This window comes from Benincasa hispida, chromosome 9 (genome assembly GCF_027475165.1).
Source record: "Benincasa hispida cultivar pf3 chromosome 9, pf3_genome.v1.1, whole genome shotgun sequence".
Taxonomy (NCBI): domain Eukaryota; kingdom Viridiplantae; phylum Streptophyta; class Magnoliopsida; order Cucurbitales; family Cucurbitaceae; genus Benincasa; species Benincasa hispida.
The window spans coordinates 11,651,741-11,662,708 of NC_143486.1; the positions used below are offsets into that span (position 1 = coordinate 11,651,741).

A 10,968-nucleotide genomic window follows, 5' to 3' on the forward strand; every position below is an offset into this window, starting at 1 on the left:
TAGTCAAACCGGCTCAACCAGGTCAAACGGATCGATCCAGACCATCTGGACCGACTGGTCAACATGTGCTGGCACGGTCAACGGAGGTGCAAGGCAGGTCGGGTCGACGGAAAGCGCACGGGCGCGCAGGTCGCGGAGGCGGGAGGCGAAAACGGGTCGAAGCGCAGAATGGGTCAGGCCTTTCGTCGACAGCTAGTGCGCGCAAGGCTACTCCGAATCGGGTCGGACCTCGGGCTGGCGAGTGGGTGGTCGAGTCTGGTGGCTGAAGCGGATCTGGAATCAAAATTCCTTCAATTTTGATGTTGTCCTTTCTCCTGGAAGAAACTAATTTCAACCTAATTTCAACTCTAATGACTCTAACAAAATTAAAAATCCTTTTTCACACATTAATGCTCATAAACATGTGAGTAATTACAAATTTACACAAGAAATTTAAAGAAAAAAAATGTCAAAATCGTAAAAAAATCCCCTTTAGTCCATATTTCATTCAACACTTGAAAGAAGGGGGAAAAAATACCCACCAAAAGAAATTGAGCGTAATTAAAGCATGCTATGATACCACATGATGGAACACGAAACATACACAGCAGAACAAGGATCTAATTACACTCTAATTGCTTTTAATTAAAAGGAAATTAGCATGCAAATGTATAAAAAAAACAGTAAACTAAAAGGGATAGAATACAACTTTTGTAGCTCCTGAAAACGCTTTTTCTCGCTGAATCTCGACCCGAACTCTTCCAAACCACCACTAGAGTTTACCCACTATTCTCTGGACTCAGAACCGGATTGTGGGACTCGGTGAATGAAGGAATAAAAAGAGAAAGAAATAGTGGTTCAAGGTTAATGTGTGAAAGAAAGGAGAAATTTTAGTGAGAATTATGGAAAACAAAATTAGAAAAAAATATCCTTTTTTTTTAAGAAGAAGAGAAAAAGATTTCAAAAACCCCTTTTTATTAAACAATTATATGCATCTAATGCACGAAAAAACTCACCAAAATTCAACACCTCACAAAGCACTAACCCAAAGTGGGCTATGTGTCATTCTATAATGTTTACACATAGTCCACTTAAGTTAGTGGGATTTTTCAACAAAAATGTTGGATAATTCCACTACTCTTAGTCAACAAAATGGTCTTTTTCTATTTGGTCAAAGTCAAACTTTGACTTTTAGCGAAAAAAAATCAAACCTTTGACTTTTTACAGTTTTTACCCTCTTGACTAATTTTGACGTCCCGAACATGAATCCACATTCATATTTTTAAAATTCAAATCACATTTGAATATAGAGTGCCATACAAAAAATCGATAGCGATATCGCATATACTTGTCGGTTTTAATCCCTTTTCCTAATTCGAACAATTCGAATTAATCCAACATACTGTTCTAAGTTTAATCCATATGAGCTAGCAGGGGGACTTAATGGACCTACAAATCATGGGCTCCAACAATCCGAGATTAATCGGTAAAACTCTTTAACCTAATTAATCAACATATGTTAACTAACAGGTCATTCCACTAAAGTCCCATAGTTGCACTCCCCTCACTGTAGATATATTTCTATCCATCTGATATAATCATAACCAGTAAGTCAATCTTTCACAGGTTGTTCGTGGTTTTGGCTGGGTCAAAATACCGTTTTACCCCTGAGAACACTTATTGTTCCTTCAGTACCACTGAACCTCTAAAAAACAATTAATTTGTGGTCCAACCAACAAATCTAGTTCCTCTCATCCTAGTGAGAGGGTGGGGCCCCTTGTTCTTATTTCAAAGTCAGCACTAAGGGAACAACCTATCTACTACCCTTAGAGACAGGTAGGAATGAAGTCCGTCTTGCACCTTATGTCCCTAGCTATTTACCCAGTTTTACCCTTGAAATGGGAGGCTTATTGAGCCAGCGCTGTTGAGCTGCTCTCACCCATGTAGATCTAAGGATAATCCTGAATAAACAGGAGTTCATAGTTAGCTCAGGATTGAGATCGAGTTACCTAGGTCATCAAATTTGAATTAGTCAGTTTTAAACAATAAACGGTGTGATAAAGTAAAAGTGACTAAGTCGTGGTCCAGTCTTATACAAACTCATTGCATAGGATGCCCCCACTCACATATCTCTATATAAACGATATAGGATCACATTCTTTGTACTAACTACAAAGTGGGCCGCATCCATAATGTCCCCAGAACAAGGCACCCAACCTTATCCCTATACTATAGACCATTTTAGGCTATATACTCGAACTTGATCCATGTTTTATGTCATCACATAAAGTTCAAGTCTACATTAAATAGCCTCAGGACCTTAGTTTATTGGATTGAAGATTACAGTTTCAATAACAATTTTATCGAAAAACAAAACAAAATATGTTTATCAATTTACAAACTATGAGTTTTAGGACATAAAATCCAACAAATAGTGGGTTAGCCAAGATTCTTAATGCCGATAGACGCAAACTCGTTTTCTCATGAATTCCTAATATAATCGCCGCATATTCTACTTAACAGCCCTCATAATTCTAAATAAAAGACCTATAATGACCTACATTTCTGCCTGTCATCACTATCGTTCAGCAACACCCAATCATCTACCACGAACAGTCTCCACACAAACAGAAGGAAATGGGGATGACACCACTACTCGGAGGCCTCAGTATTCTCGGAGTGAGAATCCAAAGGGTGGGCTTTGTTCAGATTTGGTAGAGGGGAAGAGGAAAAGAGATTATATACAACGATCAAGTAACTGGGAGAAAGACTCGTCTATCGTATAGACAAAATGCCTGATCGTTTAGGTGAAGTATACGATCGTGTAGAAAAAGCTAAGCGATTGTCTATACGATCGTATAGGAAAAGCTAAATGATCGTCAATATGATCTTTTAGTAAAGTTCAGGCACTAAACGATCATTTAGTAAAAGATGAGCGATCGTTTAGTAAGTAGCGCGCGCGGGTATAAGCAATCGTTTAGTAAGTAACGCGCGCGGGTGTAAGCGACCGTTCAACACTATCGTAAAGGCTCTGATTTACTAAGCGATGACACACACTTTTTAATCGCAACACACCGTGAGCTATTTAAGCGTCTCAAAACGATTCTTCATCTTACTCATCCGTTACGAAAACAGAAGAGACACCAGCCAATTATCCCATAACTGTCCAATTAATAAATAATAAATATAATCACATTATATTCATAACCTATGGTTTAATATCATATATTAACCATAGTATTTTTCCTCCATTAGATATAAATCATATTTATATCCACTTTCCTCCAAATTAATGTATCTCAAACATAAAGTCAACTGTATCATATATAATTAACTATTTCAATTATATCATATATAATCGAACTCCCTCTTGTCAATTTGAACATTTCAAACTGACCCAAAACTGATTCTCAACTTGTATCCAAGCTACCAAGGGGATCTTATGGACCTATGGCTCGAAGCTCCAACGGTACATCAATAACTGACTAAACTCTTTAACCACGATATCCACTATCCGTTAACTGCCAGGCATTCTACTAAAGACTAACAGCTGAACTCTTCTTACCACAGATATATTTCTATGTCCATTGGATATAACCAATCATCAGTACGATGACCCTTCACAGATGCTCGTAAGTAAGTTGGGCCAATTTACCGTTTTGCCTCTATAGTTATATGATGAGACGTCTCTGTCATGAACGGGGTTATATGATGAGACGTTAACACTTCATAGTTAGGTTTTATACAAACTCTTTGTATAGGACACCCCTGCTCGCATGTCCCTTACACGAATAATCAGGATCAGACCATCTGTGACAAGTCACAACACTTGTAACTATTACACAAAGCGGGCCGCATCCGTAGTGTTACCAAGATAAGGTTTCCCTCCTATATCCATATACTACAGACCATTTTGTTTATCACTTAAGACATGATCCACTTGTATGTCACCACATACATGCTTAAGTTACATTAAGACAACCAGGGATTTTAAGTTTAGTAGTTGTTGGTAAAGGAAATAAAACATCCAAATGTGCAAAGTCAAGAAGTGAAGTAAATATCATATATTATACATCACAATCACAAGCGTTCGTACAAAAATGTTTACAAACTACCGAACACGAGACTTTAAGGCATCAACCCTAACACCTTTTGTCTTCAGGTTTCATCATGCTGTGATGGATACTATCTAGCTCAAGCAAAGTATACATCAGATTTGTTGGCTTGTTCAGGTATCATTGATTCTGCCACAACACCGACACCGTTGGATTCCAATTCCGTCTGACCTCCTTTGATGGTGTTCCTCTTCAGGATCCAACACTGTACAAACAACTAGTTGGTAACCTTATTTATTTAACAGTAATTCGGCCAAACATAGCTTATGCAGTTCATATTGTCAGTCAGCTCATGTCCACTCCTCGCACTATCCACTTCATAGTTGTTCTTTGTATTCTGCGTTATGTTAAAGGTATGTTGGGACATGGACTTCAATTCTCCTCTACATCCTCTTTGGTTCTGTCTGGATATTCTGACGCTGATTGGGTGGGCGATCCTACGGATAGACGATCTACCATATGTTACTGTTTTTATTTGGTTGATTCTCTCATTTCTTGGCGGAGTAAGAAATAAACGGTTGTATCTCGATCCAGCATTGAATCGAAGTATCGTGCACTTGCTGATGCAACTTCAGAGGTCTTATGGTTGCACTGGCTCTTGGCTGACATGGGGGCTCCTCAAAATTCTGCCACTATTCTTCATTGTGACAATCATAGTGCTATTCAGATAGTACATAATGATGTTTTTCATGAACGGACAAAGCATATTGAGACTGACTGCTGCTTTATCCACCATCATCTTCAAAGTTTTACTCTGCGTCTTTAATCCATACCTACAAATCCACACCTACAACCGAGCAACCGGCCGACATCTTCACCAAAGCCTTTCCCTCTGGGCGCTTTCTTCAGCTACTATGAAAACTCAAGTTGGTTTCTACCCTACCACCTTGAGTTTGAAGGAGATGTTAAATTGTAAAGTCAGTCTTCTTCTGTTAGGATTTTCAAATGGTAGGTTGAGCTTTGTTAGGGGTTCTGTTAGCTATTTTTAGTTCTTGTATCAAGCTATTTATACATGTACAATTGTGTTATTGATCAATATAATACATACCGAAATCATTCATTCAGGTCATATTTCTCAACATATATATAGATCTCAAAAAACTCTTCTTTACCACTTTAACTGGTCGTGGGGGGAGGGAGTTTATATACAACCGAGATAAAGTGGTTTATGATTGAATCCTAGAGACATTCTTATCATTTGATAGATCCAAGTCCCATGGCCTATTTCGGGTTCACTCAGAGATTTGACAACTACCATAAGAGGTGTGATGTATATGCACTCACTACTATAAGAGGCGTGATGTACATGCACTCAATACATGGGAATGCAACACTTTTAAGTTTGAACCTCATATTTACCCTATATACCAATTACCATGTTTGTATGATGACACGATATTCTACGTTAATCCAAGTTGGAAGAAAATCATACCAAAATCCTACAATTAGGAACTCAATATGGTTTAGTTCTGTTTATCATATCGCGTGTATGTATGTATATATATAAAAATACCTTCTTTAGTTCTTTAAGATTAAAGTTTTTCACACAAATATGTGAACTTGAAAAAAGGTGTATCAATAAATGGTAATATTTGAATAATATTTGAATTGAAATAAATATACAGATTACAAGACAAGCAAAAATGGAAATATACAAATACAAATTCTTTCTTCTTCTTGAGAGGAAATGATTAATTCATCTCAAGAATTCCACTTCCTTCAAAGCCAATACCAAACCCAACCCACCCATTACAATAAACAACCAAGGCCCAGTTTCTCAAGTCCGATCTCTCTTTAATAACAAAATTTCCGGGAAAATCAACCATTTTCCCGGAAAATTGCTCTCTCAACTAGAAACTGCAAGCCTCCCCTGCAAAACCCACCTTAGATTCTTTAGAATTATATATAACCCTCTGATTCTTCTGCTGATAATTCCCAATTATCACTGTTTGATCTTCATAAGCCAAACTCGCAAACGCTAAACAAATCTGAGAAGCATCAGATTTCACGAAGTAAAAAATTCCTTCAACATCCACAGTCATTTCTGCATTCCCTTCAAAGATAAATTTCACAGTAGGGATGTTCACTTCTTGATACCCTGATAGATTATAACAAGTATTGAGAATCGAAAATCCAGGTGTTGTTTTATACCCAGAAAATTGTTTCTCAAATTCTGCTTTGAAAGCTCTGTAAATCGATGGAGATAACCTTGTAATCACTGTTCCTGAATCAATTAAACTCATAATCCCTTCGTTTGAAGTTAAACCAGGCACATTCAAATTCACCCCACCGATTGAAATCCCAGTTAAATTCAGAAAGTAGAAATTCGACATTTGTGGATTTTGAACCATTCTTGTGTAGGAAATTGGAGAAATGTTCTTGAAATTTGAGAAATCGGTGCCCCCCATTGTTAAAGAACCTGAAGCTCTAACTCCAGTTGTGGGTAAACAGTAAGAAAAAATCCCGCCAAAAACAGAGGAAGTTTGAGAAACCAGGGATAATTCACTTCTAGCTAAACCCATTAAACCGGAGGCTCCGCCGAATAATCCCTTGTTATTCTGCCCACATCCGAATATGAAATTATTAATTTCGGTTTTACCTAAATTCAGCTTCTCGAATCCTAGTTCCCCACGGGAATAAGATCCATCGCCGTAGTCGATCTGGTAATCGCAGGAAGTTGAATTTTGCTTAGAACAGAGGTCGGAGCTGCCGGCGGTGGGTTGAAGAGATAAACAGGTGGACGAATTGCAAGGAAGGGAAAAGAAGGAAGAGGATTTTGAGGGATCGAAGAGGGGTTCTTGTTGGTTGTAACAGAGACGGCAAGGGCGGCATTGAACCCAAGTGAGATCGCTGCCAGTGTCGACGATGAGAGTTGAATTCCGTCCGCCGATGCCGATGGTGACTATGTAATTGAGGGTTTGGAGTCTGGCGCCGGAGGAGATGGGGATTTGGGAATCGGAGAGTTGGTGGGTTTGGCCGGGAAAAATGGCGGATTCGGAGTGTGATAAAAGGGAATTGACGTTAATGACGTCGAGGATTATGCGCTTTTGAAGATTCTCTTCCCAATCAGTTACTTTGCCTGAGCAATAGTCTCTTTGTTTCATTTCCAGTGTTGCCATTCCTTCCGTTACCTCTGAAATTCAAATCCCATAAATTCTTTTAAAATTTTAAGTGAGAAAAATAAGTATTTTTAAGCGTAATTCAAATCCAGTTTGATTAATCCATTCAAATGGATCTAATTAACTTGCAACTATTTAGAGAAAAGAAATAAGTGAAAAATATTATAGCCTAGGTAGTAACCAAATATATTTACCTTTTTTATACAAATTAGAAAACGTAGTTTAAGTATTAATTCAACAAACTTACTTTTTTAGTTCACGTATTAATTGAATAAACAAACTTACTTTTTAGTTCCACATTTGCGTATGTATTTGGAATACATTTTCAAATGTTTAATTTAAAAAATGAGTCATTTTAAAAGAAATTTGGGTGTTTGACGACCACTCAAAATAATTTTTTGAAAACATTTTTTTTTTAAATCAATTTAAACAGGCCCTTAATATCTTATCCATTAAATTATATTGAATTGGAAACAAAAAAGTGAGGTGAGTTTACTATTTAAGATATGTATACTAATTCAAATACTTATACCAACATATATTTTGTAGATTAACTTTAAAATGATAGATCTTGCAATAATAATAATAATAATAATAATAATCTAAGCATAAGTGAGGGGAAGGAATTAGGTTAAGAAATAAAATAAAATTAGTACATTGGAATTATTGCACAATACTCTGGTCTATAAATTAATTCTACTAAAGCTAAATAAATTTGTAGATTTCCTACATTAATTAATATATGAAACTATTTGTAAAACACAACAATTTTAACAAATCAGATGGGAATATGAAAGTTGAGCCCTATTTGGTATCCATTTCTTTTTCTTTTTCTTTTTTTTTTTCTGTTTTTAGGTTTTGAAAATTAAGCATATTTTTTCCTTTTTTTGGTTAATAATTTATATTTTTATTAAATATAATGGTTGAATTTTTTTATCAAATTTAAAAAAAAAAAAAAAAATTAATTTTCAAATTTTGATTTATTTCCTTAACGAGAACCTTAATTTATAGGCTTCACAAGGTAAACAGTACAAAAATATAATTTATAGTTACCTCCTCGACGAAAAATATCTAAAAGAACAAACATATCTGACAATACTTATTTATATATATATAATAGACAGTTTATATGGAGAAACAAAGAGGCTTTTGCTGCTGACAGCCATCCCATTTTTTTTTTTTAATTACCAGGATAACCTTTAATGTAAAGCATGAAACAGATGTTACCTACCCATCCAAATCTTTAATCAAGGGTAATTTTGGAATTTTAAGAGTGAAATTTTTAAATATTGATAATATGCAGTATGCTAGTATTTCTTTATTAAATGTTGAATATTTACAAAAGTTAATCTTGGAGCCTGCTCATTTAGCAAACTATTATGACTGATTTGTTTTTTCCCATTTGTTCTTTATTGAAGAATAATCTATTAGAATGAATACTTTGATAAAAAAAAATTAATAATATTTTTAATATTATTTTAACCTAATCAGATTCATATTCTATTGACCTTGTGATTCTAAAAAAATGTGGAAAAAAAAAAGTTAACTAATTATCTGACTGAAAATTTTCTTAATCCAACCCTATGCCCTACAATATTTCTCTATAATTACTATTGAACAATAAGGGAAAGAAAGATCCATTATTGATTGATGCATGTAATTTCCCAAAAAGAAAAAAGGAAAAAAGGAAAAAATGAAATAATAACAGAAGAGAGAGAAGGCCCAAAAGAAATTAAAAGACATTGTATTTTTTTATTCAAAAACCTAAAAGAGCAACACGAATTTATCTTCAAATGAATTCAAAATGTAATGTGAGCTAATAGTTAAATATGTTAATATTTAAAAAAGAAAAAAATAAAAAGAAACACCCCTTTTAAAAGCAAACATCATCTAAAAGCCCCAAAAAGGATTAGCTTTTACTAGAAAATTGATAAATTCCCTTTTAATTAGAAAAATTATTTGGAATGATAAAACGGTTGAAAATATTTACAAAATATAACAAAATTTTAGAATTTATATAGATACGAATAGGCTTCTATCAATGTACCACTGAATAATAGGTATTAATAGAAATCTATCGTTCTCTATTAATAGATTAGGAAAGTTTACTATATTTTGTTAATAGTTTGGTTATTTTTTATATTTGGAAAAAAAAAAAAACCCTTTTAATTAACTAATAAAAGGAAAAGGAAAAAAAAAAAAAGAAGATGAAAGTTCATCTTTTAAAGCAAGAAAAAAAGGGCAAATCCTAGATCCTTTCAAAAGCAAAGCAAAAGGCCACATTAAAAGGAAAAACAGATCCCAAAGATAATTAATAACAATAATAATCAAGATAATTATTAAGAGGGATTTTCCCCACATTTTCTTTTTTAAAAAAAGAAAGAACTCACTTGGCTTCTGAAAGTTGCAATTAACAGTAGTTTCTGCCTGTTGCTGCCATGGAAATTTCTGAAAAAGCTGAAAAAGAGCCTTCTCATAATTATCTCCATTAACGACGTCGAACGAGCTCGAACGAGCATCGACGACGAAGAGAAGAAGAAGAAGAGAAAGGAAAAAATGCAGAGATTTTGCAATCTCCATGGCTTAGAGAAAGAAAAAAATTTGAGATAAAGAGAGAGAAGAAAAAAAGAAAAGAAATGGAGGGAAAGAGATTCTTAGGAATTGGAGTTTAGCATGGGAACAAAAGATGAAGGGCTGGCTAATGTGGCCCCCACTCTTGTGCATGAGAAATTATTGGCCTTTCACGTGCACACACACACATATATATATATAGATAGATATAAAACAGCAAATTTTGGAATTTAACTAAAATTAAAAGTCTTAATTACGATGATTAGTGGTTATTGATCTGTTGAAAAACCCTTAATTAATCAAAATTTTGTTGCTTCTCTGTTGTATTCAATTCTATCCGAAGAGTAGGGCCTTTTAATGATTCACGGATGAATTAAAAGTGACAACCAAGTTCTTTTTTTTTTTTTTTTTGTCATATTTAGAAATTATAATGTATTCGAGTATTCGATAATAAAACATATATGTTATTTACTTGTCCTAATCTATTCGATTAAATGTCTTAATTCATCCAATTAATTAGTTTATGAGGCTTTTATATATATATAGAGTTGATAGTGAGGTCTATTTTTGAAGTTGATAGGACGAATTTTGTACATTTGAGCTATTTTCGTTATGATGATTAGTTTAAATTAATGTTAAATTACAAAGATTAGTCCTTGAAATTTGAAGTTTGAGTCTATTTAGAGTTTTAAAATCAAAGTTTTTGTTTGAACCTTTTGTTTTTTTTTTTTAATTCACCGATATAATAGACACAACATTAAAAATTTATGGTTCACAATTAAACATAATATTCAAATTTAATTAGATTTAATAGATCAATTAATTTTTAAAAAATTTGTTGTTAGTGTTATTAATTAGACACAAAATTACACATTTAGGCCACGTTTGATAACTATTTCGTTTTTTGTTTTTGCTTTCTTTAAATTAAGCTTATTTTCTCTACATTATTTTACAATGATTTACATTTATTTAAAATATAAGAGTTGATTTCTTAGCTAAATTCAAAAAACAAAAACAAAGTTTCTGAGCACTACATTTTTTTAGTTCTCAAAATTTGGTTTGTTTCTTAAACCATTGATCAAAAGTAGACAACAAAAGAAAAAATTTAGTAGTGGAATAAATATTTATAGGCTTAATTTTCAAAAACAAAAAAAAAAATAAAAAACTAAATAGTTAGTGAATGG

General features: G+C 33.9%; 1 protein-coding gene across 1 annotated transcript; it reads right to left on the reverse strand.

Moving 5' to 3' along the window:
• Window positions 1-5,667: 5,667 nt before the first annotated feature.
• Window positions 5,668-9,935, reverse strand: LOC120087034 (Eukaryotic aspartyl protease family protein). Its single transcript, XM_039043879.2, has 2 exons — window positions 9,604-9,935; window positions 5,668-7,227 (listed from the first exon to the last, which is right to left on the reverse strand). The coding sequence occupies exons 1-2, from the start codon at window positions 9,791-9,793 to the stop codon at window positions 5,945-5,947; spliced, it is 1,473 nt and encodes a 490-aa protein (XP_038899807.1). The 5' UTR covers window positions 9,794-9,935; the 3' UTR covers window positions 5,668-5,944.
• Between the last annotated feature and the right edge of the window lie 1,033 nt (window positions 9,936-10,968).